At 40.2% G+C, this 16,807-nt stretch overlaps 1 protein-coding gene across 2 annotated transcripts in view; it reads left to right on the forward strand.

Annotated features, from left to right (window-relative positions):
* The window catches only part of LOC109868077 (E3 ubiquitin-protein ligase rnf213-alpha), a 103,073-nt gene that overhangs the window by 19,282 nt on the left and 66,984 nt on the right, over nt 1-16,807 (forward strand). For both annotated transcript variants that reach the window (XM_031802495.1, XM_031802496.1), the window contains exons 6-19: nt 467-603; nt 1,828-1,998; nt 3,682-3,866; nt 4,677-4,924; nt 5,145-5,404; nt 9,024-9,236; nt 9,587-9,779; nt 9,879-9,934; nt 10,028-10,181; nt 13,166-13,294; nt 14,408-14,506; nt 14,605-14,727; nt 15,437-15,611; nt 15,726-15,899. In XM_031802495.1, the coding sequence (XP_031658355.1) occupies nt 467-603; nt 1,828-1,998; nt 3,682-3,866; nt 4,677-4,924; nt 5,145-5,404; nt 9,024-9,236; nt 9,587-9,779; nt 9,879-9,934; nt 10,028-10,181; nt 13,166-13,294; nt 14,408-14,506; nt 14,605-14,727; nt 15,437-15,611; nt 15,726-15,899 (2,317 nt within the window). The remainder of the gene's footprint in view (nt 1-466; nt 604-1,827; nt 1,999-3,681; nt 3,867-4,676; nt 4,925-5,144; nt 5,405-9,023; nt 9,237-9,586; nt 9,780-9,878; nt 9,935-10,027; nt 10,182-13,165; nt 13,295-14,407; nt 14,507-14,604; nt 14,728-15,436; nt 15,612-15,725; nt 15,900-16,807) is intronic.

Below are 16,807 nucleotides of genomic sequence, written 5' to 3' on the forward strand. Positions count from 1 at the left end.
CTGCTTCTGTTGTTTACCCAGGACCCATCAGTCAGCATTACACTGTTAGTCTACACCTGTTGTTTACCCAGGACCCATCAGTCAGCATTTCACTGTTAGTCTGCTTCTGTTGTTTACGAAGCATGTGACAATTTGAACTGGTCTGTTTGAGATCCAAGTTTGAGGTGAAGTTAAAATAAATTTAAAAAATAACATTTTCATCCAATTTATGATTTGGCCACATATGAGTATAGGATGAGTATAGGATGAGTATAGGATGAGTAAAAAACATTATTTGAGTATGAGTTAACAGAATATTAACTTTCAGTGGACAGTTACTTTAAAACTGCAATATTTTTTCTCATCCTCATGACAAAATGTGAAGAATAATGGACCCAATAAAAGTTATAATGAGAGGTCTATTTGGTCATTTTCACTTGAGGGACAGTTAAGCGTTAACAGGTGTCTTGTGTTACTTGTTTAACAGACAGACAGCATCCCCTCCAGTGTTGGCCTACAGGATGATGCCATGGAGGTCGAGCAGTCTGACCATAGGAAAGGAGACACGAACAGTGATGACTCTGGAACTATGGATAAAAAGTATCCTTGTCCACCTCCAAAAAGGTATTCATTCCAAAACGTTCTGCTAAAACCGGATGTCATTCAATGCTCATGGTTATTTAAATCCCCTTCCCCAATACTTATCCTGCATACCTGCATATGTTTAGACCAAGGCTCCCCAACCATCTCCTACCATCCTGGAGGTTTTAACACACCTGATTCTAATAATTAGTTGGTTGATAAGCTGAACCAAGTTGATACAAATCAAATGTTATTGGTCCATACACATGGTAAGCAGATGTTATTGGCCCATACACATGGTTAGCAGATGTTATTGGTCCTTACACATGGTTAGCAGATGTTATTGGTCCATACACATGGTTAGCAGATGTTATTGGTCCTTACACATGGTTAGCAGATGTTATTGGTCCTTACACATGGTTAGCAGATGTTATTGGCCCATACACATGGTTAGCAGATGTTATTGGTCCTTACACATGGTTAGCAGATGTTATTGGTCCATACACATGGTTAGCAGATGTTATTGGTCCTTACACATGGTTAGCAGATGTTATTGGTCCATACACATGGTTAGCAGATGTTATTGGTCCTTACACATGGTTAGCAGATGTTATTGGTCCTTACACATGGTTAGCAGATGTTATTGGTCCATACACATGGTTAGCAGATGTTAATGAGAGTGTAGCGAAATTCTTGTGCTTCTAGTTCCGACCATGCAGTAATATCTAACAAGTAATATCTAACAATTCCCCCAACGACTACCTAATACACACAAATCTAAAGAGGTGAATAAGAATATGTCCATATAAATATATGGATGAGCGACGGCCGAGCGGATGGTATAAAATACAGTATATACATATGAGATGAGTCAAGTAAGACATTATTAAAGTGGCATTGTTTTAAAGTGACTCGTGATCTATTCATTAAAGTGTCCAGTGATTGGGTCTCAGTGTTGGAAGCAGTCTCTCTTGCGTTAGTAATGACTATTTAAGAGTCTGATGGCCTTGAGATCTAAGCTGTTTTTCAATCTCTCAGTCCCAGCTTTGATGCACCTGTACCCCAGTTACAACTGGAGTTGGACTGAAAACCTACAGGAGGGTAGCTCTCCAGGAACAGGGTTGTAGTGAAAACCTACAGGAGGGTAGCTCTCCAGGAACAGGGTTGTAGTTAAAACCCACATGAGGGTAGCTCTCCAGGAGCAGGGTTGTAGAGCCCTGGTTTAGATCATACTCATCTGATTATTATTGTTTGTTTTCATTTCAGGACAGACACAGGGAAAATGCAGGTGTCGGCAAAAGAGAGACTTAAAATCTATTTCCACGCCATCCTCTCAATGGACTTCAATCTTGACCAGAATGAGGATCGCCTTTTCATATGGGCAGGGGAGGAAACGGGGAGCTGGGAATCCAATGCAGTTGAGCTAACCGTGACAAAGTGGGTTCGCTTCACGTGTGTGTCTACTGTATGTTCAACCGGAATTTAGTGGTTTGTCCCAGTTGTGTTGCCCTAAAAAGTAATCCTATAAGTAATTTCATTCTACATAAAGAGTGATGTAACACATCCTAACGTCATAACCCTTGTTATGTTTAAAGATATAGTCCAATCCTGGGACAGGATGTGATGTTGAGTGGCAAGAAACTAAATAGAAGTAGTCAGGTTTCCAATGACGCAGGTTTATTCCACACAAGCAATGTCGGCCCCCCCAAAAAATATTTTTGACGTGTAGGGTAGCCTAGTGGTTAAAGCGTTGGACTAGTAACCGGAAGGTTGCAAGTTCAAACCCCCGAGCTGACAAGGTACAAATCTGTCGTTCTGCCCCTGAACAGGCAGTTAACCCACTGTTCCTAGGCCGTCATTGAAAATAAGAATTTGATCAACACAAATTTGATCTGTTCGACGGTTGGGTTTTTCTTTTATCTAACTTTCTTTTCAGCGACTAATTCTGGTGGGGTTTTTTTTTCAAATAAATGCTGATTGACGAATCATTTTGAAGGTACAGTGGGGCACGTGATGTCATCATGTAACTATTAAAACCATCCGCTCCACATTACATTCTAAAGGCCTACTGCTGGCAAAATCATTTTATTTTTTTTAAATATATATATTTTTTAAACTATAAAAGTGATGTTTCTTTGCAGGACAACGATTGTCTTGACTTTGAAGAAAGCCTGAATTGATGACCTTGCTTGGTGATACTGGCTGGTTGCAAGTTTCCAAATGGTTTCAGATCTATAGGAGTGGGAAGTTTTCACCATCCCAATTGTTTCAGATCTATAAGAGTGTGAAGTGTCACCATCCCAATGGTTTCAGATCTATAGGAGTGTGAAGTTTTCACCATCCCAATGGTTTCAGATCTATAGGAGTGTGAAGTTTTCACCATGGCACGAACGTGGCTAAAAGTTGGCATATGAGAATTGTTAGAATATGGCAAATAATATGGCTACCTGAGACATGACACATTTTGGTGACAGCCTTTAATGCTCAATTTGCTTCATTGGATAATGGAAACACTTCGACTGCATCTTTGTTCGACATTCTAGTATTTTGGTGAAAATGTGATTTTTTTTTTAGATGTGACTCATTTACGTCCAGCTGTTTTTATCAACGCGACAGTTCAGCGGACACAGACGTCAGGTCAACGTCCAGCTGTTTTTATCAACGCGACAGTTCAGCGGACACAGACGTCAGGTCAACGTCCAGCTTTGATTTACATTTGGTTGAGTTGTCAACTAAACGTGAATTCATTGGATTTAGGTTGAGTGTTGTTGTTGTTCAAATGTTGTGTAAACAATGTTGATTCAACCAGTTTTTTTTGCCCAGTGGGAAGCAAATCTATTTTCTATGAAAAATGTCTAAATGTCGACCAAACAATCCCCCTGGACAAGTTCGTAGAAACCTAGCTGTTGAACCCATATTTCTCCAACACTCACTGCCTCGGGTCTGCATTGAAACTGGGGCAACAGGGCGTTCAGTGTCGTTACTCCTGACCTGTGGACGGCCCTTTCTAGGGTAATCAGGGTGGCACATATCGGAAAATACATCAGGTTAATCAAATAGGCTAAAACACCATGTGTGTAAGTTGAAATGTTTTTACATGTTTACTTACAATCTCTCCAGGGAACTGGGAGTGCATGGATTCTTAGTCGAAGGAATCCTGGTCACTGACCAAGCTGTGTCCATACCATACCAATATATTGTCTACAGTTCCAAAAAGGCAACGTATGAGCACGAGTACATTGATTCTACACATCCCACCGGAAGAAGAAGTCTTTCTGTAAATACCAAACTACTCGATGAGGAAGGTAGGAGTTTTGTAGAATTTCTACAACTGTTTTCAATTGCAATGGCTACATTTAATTGGAACACATGAGATGACAGCTTTTGGGTGATGCTCATCCCATTTTAGAACACTTTCTTTTTAGCTTTGTCATTATGGGGTATTGTGATGTCATTATGGACTATTGTGATGTCATTATGGGGTATTGTGTGACGACTGATGAGGAAAAACAAACAATTCAATTTTAAAATAAGGTTGTAACATAACAAAATGTGGAAAAAGTCAAGGGGTCTGAATACTTTCTGAATGCTCTGTAGATTCAGCTTTGATCTGGCTTTATTAAGCACCATTCTCCATTCATCACAGAAAATCGCCAGAGTAGCCTGTTTGGGCAGCTGAACAAGTAGAGCAGAGATTGTGCGTAAAGAACAAAATCCCACTCATACACATAAGCTTCAGACTTTAAAAAAAATAAAAAATAAACTATTTTAGGTCAAACTCGACTGTAAACTAAGTTGAAATTAGTTTTTAGTCAAGTGCATAGTATTCCATTTTTGAAAACATATCAACTTATTTGTGCTGTCAAAATGTCTCTTTCCTGCTTTGCCAAGAACATCACATAAAACACGGGTTGGCTAAAGTGGCATCTTTTTTTTTTGTGTCCACTCCACCCCTCCTCCACCCCACACCTCCTCCACCCCTCATCCCCCCCCACCCCACACCTCCTCCACCCCTCTACCCCTCCTCTACCCCTCCTCCCCTCCACCCCATCCCTCCTCTACCCCTCCTCCCCTCCCCCCCCACCCCTCCTCCCCTCCACCCCACCCCACCACAGGGGCTTGGCATCAGTATGATGACATTATCTGTGCCTCGCCATCCAAGGATGTGTCCAAAAGAATAATCCAAGGCAGAGAAATCGCAGGGAAGATAATGCTTCAGACTATTTTCGAACTCCTTCACAGCTGGAATGACATTCAACTCAACTGTTTCATGAAACGACTGATTCAATTTGAACAGATTTACAGGAAACCGTCATTGTATGCAGGCATCAACAAGAATATGAGAAAACAAACAAACAAAGATGTGAGTTATTTTTAAAGAATTGTTAAATAAACATAATGGCATTCAGATAATGCATAGACCAGCGATAATGCATAGACCAGCGATAATGCATAGACGTTATGCCAAATGATTTATAGAAAAATACATGCTGTTTTACCGTGATTTAATAGTTGAGAAAGAAACGCATTGCCGTTTACAAATGTCTTAAACAGTCTTCTAACATTATGTTTTTTACTCCAAGGTTCAAAAACTGCTGAAACAATTCATTCTGGAGAGTGTGCTTCCTCAGCTGCTGAAGAAGGGAGAGGGAAGGAGTCCCACTTTTCAGGACCAAATGAAGGCCGCTGTGATCGTACTGTATATGAGTAAACATTATGAGATCCCACTAGAGAAAGCAGAAGTCGCTGGTCTATGCTTTGCTCTCTGTCTGCCCAACATGCCTAAAGACGAATTCCTGAAGTATTGGACCGATTTTACACAACCCGTCGTACTTCTCAAAAAGTGAGTGTGTTGTTTTAACATTACAGTTCCTCAGCTATTGGCCTAAACCAAAAGATGGGATGCTTCACATACAATTCAATAACTCAGTGGCAGTTACATTTCCCTACAGGTTTATATAGAGGCGGATGGACCAGAAGGCCGTTGCGTTTAATGCTGCATTCATAACCAAATGGAAAGGTGGTAATTACCAGTTGTAAATACCAGTTGGATGCCTTCACATGCTTTCAACTCATTGAGAAACACGACTCCAGTCGAGTTGTAAAAACATCTCAAGGATGAGTTCAATATATACAGTAGAGAGACCTGAGCTCAATTTCGAGTCTCATAGCAAAGGGTCTGAAAGGGTCTGAATACTGATGTAAATGTGATATTTCGTATTTTATACATTTCCAAACATTTCTAAAAACTTGTTTTTCTTTTGTCATTATCAGGTATTCCAAATCAAATCAAAGTTTATTTGTCACGTGTGCCGAATACAACAGGTGTAGTAGACCTTATAGTGAAATGCTTACTTACAGGCTCTAACCAATAGTGCAAAAAAGGTATTAGGTGAACAATTAGGTAGGTAAAGAAATAAAACAACAGTAAAAAGACAGTGAAATACAGTAGAGGCTATATACAGGAGAGAGGCTACATACAGTAGAGGCTACATACAGTAGAGAGGCTACATACAGTAGAGGCTACATACAGGAGAGGCTACATACAGGAGAGGCTACATACAGGAGAGGCTACATACAGTAGAGGCTACATACAGTAGAGAGGCTACATACAGTAGAGAGGCTACATACAGTAGAGGCTACATACAGTAGAGGCTACATACAGTAGAGGCGACATACAGTAGAGAGGCTACATACAGTAGAGAGGCTACATACAGTAGAGAGGCTACATACAGTAGAGAGGCTACATACAGTAGAGAGGTTACATACAGTAGAGGCTACATACAGTAGAGGCTACATACAGTAGAGAGGCTACATACAGTAGAGGCTACATACAGTAGAGGCTACATACAGTAGAGAGGTTACATACAGTAGAGGCTACATACAGTAGAGGCTACATACAGTAGAGAGGCTACATACAGTAGAGAGGCTATATACAATAGCATAGGCTAATAATAGCAATAGCATAGGCTATTGAAACAAATAATAGCAATATGAAATCAAATCAAATTTATTTATATAGCCCTTCGTACATCAGCCGATATCTCAAAGTGCTGTACAGAAACCCAGCCTAAAACCCCAAACAGCAAGCAATGCAGGTGTAGAAGCACGGTGGCTAGGAAAAACTCCCTAGAAAGGCCAAAACCTAGGAAGAAACCTAGAGAGGAACCAGGCTATGTGGGGTGGCCAGTCCTCTTCTGGCTGTGCCGGGTGGAGATTATAACAGAACATGGCCAAGATGTTCAAATGTTCATAAATGACCAGCATGGTCGTATAATAATAAGGCAGAACAGTTGAAACTGGAGCAGCAGCACGGCCAGGTGGACTGGGGACAGCAAGGAGTCATCATGTCAGGTAGTCCTGGGGCATGGTCCTAGGGCTCAGGTCAGATGAAACTGGAGCAGCAGCACGGCCAGGTGGACTGGGGACAGCAAGGAGTCATCATGTCAGGTAGTCCTGGGGCATGGTCCTAGGGCTCAGGTCCTGAGAGAGAGAAAGAGAGAATTAGAGAACGCACACTTAGATTCACACAGGACACCGAATAGGACAGGAGAGGTACTCCAGATATAACAAACTGACCCTAGCCCCCCGACACAATAGCATAGGCTATGGGAACCAATAATAGCAATAGCATAGGCTATTGAAACAAATAACAGCAATAGCATAGGATATGGGAACCAATCATAGCAATAGCATAGGCTATGGGAACCAATAATAGCAATAGCATAGGCTACGGGAACCAATAATAGCAATAGCATAGGCTACGGGAACCAATAATAGCATAGGCTACGGGAACCAATAATAGCAATAGCATAGGCTACGGGAACCAATAATAGCAATAGCATAGGCATTGAGACTGGTGTTTTGCGGGTACTATTTAATGAAGCTGCCAGTTGAGGACTTGTGAGGCGTCTGTTTCTCAAACTAGACACTACTGTACTCTACTTGTCCTCTTGCTCAGTTGTGCACCGGGGCCTCCCACTCCTCTTTCTATTCTGGTTAGAGACAGTTGGCGCTGTTCTGTGAAGGGAGTCGTACACAGCGTTGTACGAGATCTTCAGTTTCTTGGCAATTTCTCGCATGGAATAGCCATCATTTCTCAGAACAAGAATAGACTGCCGAGTTTCAGCAGAAAGGTCTTTGTTCTTGGCCATTTTCAGCCTGTAATCGAACCCACAAATGCTGATGCTCCAGATACTCAACTAGTCTAGAGAAGGACAGTTTTATTGCTTCTTTAATCAGAACAACAGTTTTCAGCTGTGCTAACATCATTGCAATAGGGCTTTTGAATGATCAATTATCCTTTTTTAAATGATCAACTTGGATTAGCTAACACAACGTGTCATTGGAACACAGGAGTGATGGTTGCTGATAATGGGCCTCTGTACGCCTACGTAGATATTCCATAAAAAATCAGCCGTTTCCAACTACAATAGTAATTTACAACATTAACAATGTCTACACTGTATTTCTGATCAATTTGATGTTGTTTTAATGGACAACATTTTTTTAAACTTTTCTTTTAACAACAAGGTAATTTCTAAGTGACTCCAAACTTTTGACCGGTAGTGTTTTTATTTTTTTAATTTCCCTTTGATACTGGAGTTAGCGATTCAGGTCCAGGAGTGTCAGAAATATTTGAGTTATTTTCACAGTGAGAATCATGGGCGGAATAGCTGCTGGTGGCATGAAAAGGTTTTTGATGAATAAATAAGTTAGGTGTGATGAAGGGCTTGACCACTCACTGACCAATCAACGATCTCCATTGTTCCCTATTGCTTAATATTGCTGGCCGTTGTCTCAAATTGTGTAGATTAACTCCAATTTGGCTGAAGGGTCAGGATTATTCTCATCCTAGCCCAGTGTGGATTGATAGGCTAATTTGTAAATAGCATTATGCTAAATAGGTTTGGCTTGTTTCTAGTCCACATTGTTGTAATTGGCTTCAACATGTAATCTAGGCATAAATGTCTTTACGCATCACATAGACATTACTTCTCCCTAAAAAGTTTGCCAGTGCTGTTGGTGACATTACTTCTCTCCTAAACAGATTGCCAGAGCTGTTGGTGACATTTACTTCTCTCCTAAACAGATTGTCAGAGCTGTTGGTGACATTTACTTCTCTCCTAAACAGATGGCCAGAGCTGTTGGTGACATTACTTCTCTCCTAAACAGATGGCCAGAGCTGTTGGTGACATTACTTCTCTCCTAAACAGATGGCCAGAGCTGTTGGTGACATTACTTCTCTCCTAAACAGATGGCCAGAGCTGTTGGTGACATTACTTCTCTCCTAAACAGATGGCCAGAGCTGTTGGTGACATTACTTCTCTCCTAAACAGATTGCCAGAGCTGTTGGTGACATTACTTCTCTCCTAAACAGATTGCCAGAGCTGTTGGTGACACTACTTCTCTCCTAAACAGATTGCCAGAGCTGTTGGTGACATTACTTCTCTCCTAAACAGATTGCCAGACCTGTTGGAGAAACTGATAGACATTGCGAAGGAGGAGGGGATTCTAGTGATTCCCATGCTCCATCTCCTCAAAGGTTCCTCCAAACCCTTTGAACCAATCCCTGTCACAATCACACCAAGTTGCAAGACTTGGGCAGGTCTGCAAAATACTTGGGCAGGTCTGCAAAAAGTGACCAACACGTCACAGAACAGCAACGAAAGCAGGTACCATATTTCTCTCCCATTTCACGTAGGCAAATATTTGTGACTATCTGGGTTTGGGGTCTGTTCCATTTCAATTTGGCGAATTCAGTCTGTAAACTGAAATTCTCATTTAAATGTTTTGTCTCATAGAAAACCATTGAGGAAAAATGTGAATTAGAATCTGTTTAGGCCTAGTGAATTCACTGAATTGAAATGGAATTAGCCCCAAATCACCAGACTAAATCACCAGACTAAATCACCAGACTAAAGTGCATCCTTTACTTAGCTTAGTTTAGTCCTCTTACATTTTATTTTTTTTGTGGGGCGGGGGGACGGACGTTGCTAATAACCCTTACCTCCTCCATTTGTAGAACCATGTTGAATCTCATTAAAGCCAATGGACATTTAGTGGAGATGGACAGACTAGCGAACCGTTCCTGGATGTGTCTACTGACCGTAGAGGATCTGGTAGAATACAGCTCCATTGTCAAAGTTGAGCTCCTGGATATACTTCTTGTTTTTACTGTGAAGGCTCCTGTGAGTGTAACCACCAGCAACAACGGGGTGAGTTCAAATCACTACTGTAGTTGAAGACATTGTATCGTACTAAGGTAACGCACCAAGAATGGTACTAACTTCAATGTTATTTTTTATACTTTACAGAATTTCACTGCCACTCTTTCACATATTCAAAACCATCTTAAAGAGCAAAAATACAGGTGATTTGACATACTTGTCTAATGAGTTTGTTTCAATATTGACAGTTGATAGTTGTAAACTACACATCTTTTTTTTGTTTTGTTTTTTTGCAGTTGTTTCAATGATGGTTATGGGAGTGAGTGCTTGGCAACAACAGTGGAACTGCTGAAGAAGATATGCAATGGAGGTCGATCCTCAAAATTCACAGCCATCCCTGTAGACTGCGTGAGCTTGTTAGTCTCAGTATCAAACTTTTCCCAGTCCAAGGTATGTAGAAATGATATTTACTGTTACCATTATTTAATCGGGAAGGTTATGGAGAACACATTCTCTGTGACAAAAACAACCTTGACGACCTGACGGTTCTCTTTTACAACAACAATATATAAAACAATGCTGGCAATATACTGTCCGGTATTCGAATGATTTTGAACAATTCACTTGTTGAATTGTCTCTATTATATTATGTCAGACCAGCTAGATCTACTGTCTCTATTATATAATGACAGACCAGCTAGATCTACTGTCTCTATTATATTATGACAGACCAGCTAGATCTACTGTCTCTATTATATTATGACAGACCAGCTAGATCCACTGTCTCTATTATATTATGACAGACCAGCTAGATCTACTGTCTCTATTATATTATGACAGACCAGCTAGATCTACTGTCTCTATTATATTATGACAGACCAGCTAGATCTACTGTCTCTATTATATTATGACAGACCAGCTAGATCTACTGTCTCTATTATATTATGACAGACCAGCTAGATCCACTGTCTCTATTATATTATGACAGACCAGCTAGATCTACTGTCTCTATTATATTATGACAGACCAGCTAGATCTACTGTCTCTATTATATTATGTCAGACCAGCTACATTTACTGTCTATGTCTCTATTATATTATGACAGACCAGCTAGATCTACTGTCTCTTACAATATGACAGACCAGCTAGATCTACTGTCTCTATTATAATATGACAGACCAGCTAGATCTACTGTCTCTATTACAATATGACAGACCAGCTAGATCTACTGTCTCTATTATATTATGACAGACCAGCTAGATCTACTGTCTCTATTATATTATGACAGACCAGCTAGATCTACTGTCTCTATTATATTATGACAGACCAGCTAGATCTACTGTCTCTATTATAATATGACAGACCAGCTAGATCTACTGTCTCTATTATATTATGTCAGACCAGCTACATTTACTGTCTATGTCTCTATTATATTATGACAGACCAGCTAGATCTACTGTCTCTTACAATATGACAGACCAGCTAGATCTACTGTCTCTATTATAATATGACAGACCAGCTAGATCTACTGTCTCTATTATAATATGACAGACCAGCTAGATCTACTGTCTCTATTATATTATGACAGACCAGCTAGATCTACTGTCTCTATTATATTATGTCAGACCAGCTACATTTACTGTCTATGTCTCTATTATATTATGACAGACCAGCTAGATCTACTGTCTCTTACAATATGACAGACCAGCTAGATCTACTGTCTCTATTATAATATGACAGACCAGCTAGATCTACTGTCTCTATTATAATATGTCAGACCAGCTAGATTTACTGTCTATGTCTCTATTACAATATGACAGACCAGCTAGATCCACTGTCTATATTATAATATGACAGACCAGCTAGATCCACTGTCTCTATTATATTATGACAGACCAGCTAGATCTACTGTCTCTATTATAATATGACAGACCAGCTAGATCGACTAACCTAATGTCAGGCAGTGTCCCATGTTATGTTACATGGCTGCATTACTCCGCATGTAATAATATCATAAAATATATATTATAAACTGGGTGGTTCCAGTCCTGGAACAATGCTGATTGGCTGACACTCGTGGTATATCAGACCATATACCCACGGGTATGACAAAACATTCGTAGTGCTCTAATTTACATTGGTAACCAGTTTCTAATAGCAATAAGGCACCTCGGGGGTTTGTGATACATGGCTAATATACCACGGCTAAGGGCTGTGTCCAGGCACTCCGTGCTGCATCGTGCATAACAACAGCCGTTACACATGGTATATTGGCCATATACCACACCCCATCGGGAGCTTATTGCATAAATAAATCATAGGATATATCCTCAGCAGTCTTGACTCTCTGAGGTAATGGAACCAGTGTCTTTAAACCTAAACCATTGGCACCGGTCTCTTAAAAATCGCATTGTGTGTTCCTAGTATTAGACTTAATGGGATGTAGACTATGGCCATGTACGAATACTCAAATTCGCTGCACACTTTAAAAAAGACGATGGTCTTTCCAGATTCACATGTTTAACAACCGCTGATAAGCAAATAATGAGATAAGGAGACGCGCTGTACCCAATTCTCACTGTGTGAGAATCAACACAGTTCTGCATTAGATTTTATTTTTTTATTTTTATTTTACCTTTATTTAACCAGGTAGGCAAGTTGAGAACAAGTTCTCATTTACAATTGCGACCTGGCCAAGATAAAGCAAAGCAGTTCGACAGATAAAACGACACAGAGTTACACATGGAGTAAAAACAAACATACAGTCAATAATGCAGTATAAACAAGTCTATATACAATGTGAGCAAATGAGGTGAGAAGGGAGGTAAAGGCAAAAAAAGGCCATAATGGCAAAGTAAATACAATATAGCAAGTAAAATACTGGAATGGTAGTTTTGCAATGGAAGAATGTGCAAAGTAGATGAGGAATTCTCAGGATGCCAGTGTTGTTGATATGTGTTGTTTACTGCATTTGTTTTTTTACTGAACAGTAAAGTATGTACTGTAGTAGACAAGACAGATTTCGAACACAGCCATTAAGATTTCCTACTGCCAATCAGTAATTACGAGACCTTATGTAGACTATAGAGTAATAGATTTAGTTTGACATGTTCTAGAACCACGGGGGGGGTGGGGCGTGTTCATGAAACCTGGTTGTCAAATTTATTGGTGGCTTGTATACAAGGATACCATACAATCTCAATATTAATCACGTTTTCTTATAAACAAAAATTAAACAAAAAGGATATGATTTACTTGTTTTGAACTAATTCTTGTGGGTTCCTAAGAGTAAAATCCTAACATGAGATCTGTGATTCCTCAAATGATTACACGAGTCATGTAATCATTTTCAGAGAGATGTGTGATTTAAGATTTTAAATTAAAAAAAAAAAAAATGGAATGTAATTTTGAAAATGACTTCTTTTTTTTTAAAGACATGTGATGAGGGAGAAGACAATATCCGCTCAAAGAATCTGAGGCTGCTGTCCGAGTCAATCGACATCGTCAGATCCTGGATCAGTACGACCTTCAAAGACAAGTTGCGCGAAACCTCAGAGATCAAGGTGAGAGAATTACTCAACTTTTTAATTGCACAGATTATGAACCAAGCATTTTTTCAATAAGAAGCTACATTGCTAATGCGGTAACAGTTCACTTGCGTGCAGCTGTGTCACATCGCATGTAATAATATCATTAAAAAATATATATATATATATATATTATAAACTGGGTGGTTCGAGCCCTGAATGCTGATTGGCTGTCAGCCGTGGTATATCAGACCATATACCACGGGTATGACAAAACATTGTATGCATGTATGAGCCTTTCTAATATTGTCTTATAATAAGGATTTACGTCTCTCTTTGTGGTAACATTTCAACTGACTCAAAACAGCTGCTATTTAGTCAGGAATTATCTTATAAGACATTAGAAAGGGGTCATACATGCTAAATAAATTATATCATTAAATAAATAGTTACTGTATTAATAAGTTCATGTCAGATTCGTTAATGCCGTATGTTGTCGCATGGCAGTTTTTTAAAATTACATTTAAAAATAATTATTGTACGTTGATTTGTTAACCACATGCTCTCCTTATTAACCACATGCTCTCCTTATTAACCACATGCTCTCCTTATTAACCACATGCTCTCCTTATTAACCACATGCTCTCCTTATTAACCACATGCTCTCCTTATTAACCACATGCTCTCCTTATTGACCACATGCTCTCCTTATTAACCACATGCTCTCCTTATTAACCACATGCTCTCCTTATTAACCACATGCTCTCCTTATTAACCACATGCTCTCCTTATTGACCACATGCTCTCCTTATTGACCACATGCTCTCCTTATTGACCACATGCTCTCCTTATTGACCACATGCTCTCCTTATTGACCACATGCTCTCCTTATTGACCACATGCTCTCCTTATTAACCACATGCTCTCCTTATTAACCACATGCTCTCCTTATTAACCACATGCTCTCCTTATTAACCACATGCTCTCCTTATTAACCACATGCTCTCCTTATTGACCACATGATCTCCTTATTGACCACATGCTCTCCTTATTGACCACATGCTCTCCTTATTGACCACATGCTCTCCTTATTGACCACATGCTCTCCTTATTAACCACATGCTCTCCCTTATTGGTTATGATTCACAGATGTGGAATAGCATCATCTCTCTCAGTTTTGTCAATGTGGATTTCACCAAGAAATGGAGGCAAACCTTCTGTACGGATTTAGAGGGCAAACTTAAACAGGTGTGGAACTGCTACAAAGAGCATTGATTTTAACTCTTATTATTATTATTATTTGTGTCCAGTGGAGATGTTTTGATTTGTTAAAATCACATTTTCAGATCTCCTCTCTGGATCAAATAGAGATATACTGCTCAAAGATGGAGGAGCTGGATAACTGTCATCCTAACATGACTTGTAGTATTGAGAAATGTGCTCTTGAAGCTGTCCCCTCATTGTGCCAGGTATGAGTACTCCTCAGGTAGTCCACATGGAAACACATGGAAACCTTTAAATACTCATATTTCCGCCCCACTTTTTGGGGCCTAATGCTTACAGGAATACTTTTGTTGGTAATAAATACAGGTAACTGCCAAAATAATAGAAACACTTGAGTAAATGGTTTTCTGGCGGGCTCTGTTGTGGTGTGGAGTGCATTTTCCTGGCATGGTTTAGCTCCACTCAACCCCTTAGAGGCCAAGGTAAATGCCAATAAATACACATTTCTATCCTGATGGGAGTGTTCTCTTCCGGGATGACAATGCCCCCCCCCCCCCCCATCCACAGGGCACGAGGGGTCATTGAATGGTTTGATGAGCATGAAAACGATGTAAATCATATGCCATGGCCGTCTCAGTCTTCAGATCGCAACCCCAATTTGAACACTTATGAGAGATTTAGGAGTGGGGCCTGAGACAGCGTTTTCCACCATCGAATGGTGTCACATCCCTCCAATAGAGTTCCAGACACTTGTAGAATCTATGCCAAAGTGCTTTGAAGCTGTTCTGGCAGCTCATGGTGGCCCAACACCCTATTAAACACTATAGTGGGGGGGGGGGGGGTTCCTTTATTTTGGCAGTTACATGAATGATTCAATGTAGCCTTATGCACATGCTGCATAAAAATGGAAAATGATCTTGAACTAATGTAATTTTAAGGATTTTTCTCACACAGAGTAAATCAGAGGGGAAACTCTTTGAGAGGTTTCAGATTAACAGGAAGTTTGGGAAACTCATCTCAGCCATAATCCAGAAAACCTGGCCAAGAGATAACCATGGAAACAAGGACGAGGTGGTCTTTCAACACCTCATGACTTGGACTGCAGCCCAAAATATATTTGAACTGCATGGTACTTACACTTTCCTATTTTAAGCATCGTGTAGCTCAAACAATTCCTCCATTCAAACACTTAAAAATGTAATGTGTGTCGTTCTTGGTGTGTCGTTCTTGGTGTGTCGTTTAGGTGCTGATGAAAAGCTGATTGAGCAGCTCTCTAAAGAAGCCACGGTCAAAATTACTGAAGCAATCTCATCCTTCAAAGTCATTTGTAACCAGCTGATCAACGGAAGCATCAAGATCAAACTGCTCAACGACATCTTAGAAAAGAAAGATACTTTCACAGAGCTGATGGAGATAGGTAATGGAGATAGGTAATGGAGATAGGTAATGGAGATAGGTGATGGAGATAGGTAATGGAGATAGGTAATGGAGATGGCTGATTGAGATGGCTGATGGAGATAGGTGATGGAGATAGGTGATGGAGATAGGTAATGGAGATAGGTAATGGAGATAGGTGATGGAGATGGCTGATGGAGGTGGGTAATGGAGATAGGTAATGGAGATAGGTAATGGAGATAGGTAATGGAGATAGGTAATGGAGATGGCTGATGGAGATAGCTGATGGAGATAGGTAATGGAAGGTTGTGTGTTCTACCTGGGGCAGCAGGTAGCTTAGTGTTTAGAGCGTCGGGCCAGTAACTGAACGCTTGCTGGATCGAAACCCAGAGCTGACGAGGTAAAAATGTGTCGTTCTGCCCCTGAACAAGGCAGTTTAACCCACTGTTCCCCGGTAGGCCGTCATTGTAAATAATAATTTATTCTTAACTGACTTGCCTAGTTAAATAAAGGTACAACAAAAAATACACTGCTCAAAAAAATAAAGGAAACACTAAAATAACACATCCTAGATCTAAATGAATGAAATATTCTTATTAAATACTTTTTTCTTTACGTAGTTGAATGTGCCGACAACAAAATCACACAAATTATCAATGGAAATCAAATGTATCAACCCATGGAGGTCTGGATTTGGAGTCACACTCTAAATTAAAGTGGAAAACCACACTACAGGCTGATGTAATGTCCTTAAAACAAGTCAAAATGAGGCTCAGTAGTGTGTGTGGCCTCCACGTGCCTGTATGACCTCCCTACAACGCCTGGGCATGCTCCTGATGAGGTGGCGGATGGTCTCCTGAGGGATCTCCTCCCAGACCTGGACTAAAGCATCCGCCAACTCCTGGACAGTCTGTGGTGCAACGTGGCGTT

Source organism: Oncorhynchus kisutch, linkage group LG23 (assembly GCF_002021735.2).
Source record: "Oncorhynchus kisutch isolate 150728-3 linkage group LG23, Okis_V2, whole genome shotgun sequence".
In the NCBI taxonomy this organism is placed as follows: Eukaryota; Metazoa; Chordata; class Actinopteri; order Salmoniformes; family Salmonidae; genus Oncorhynchus; species Oncorhynchus kisutch.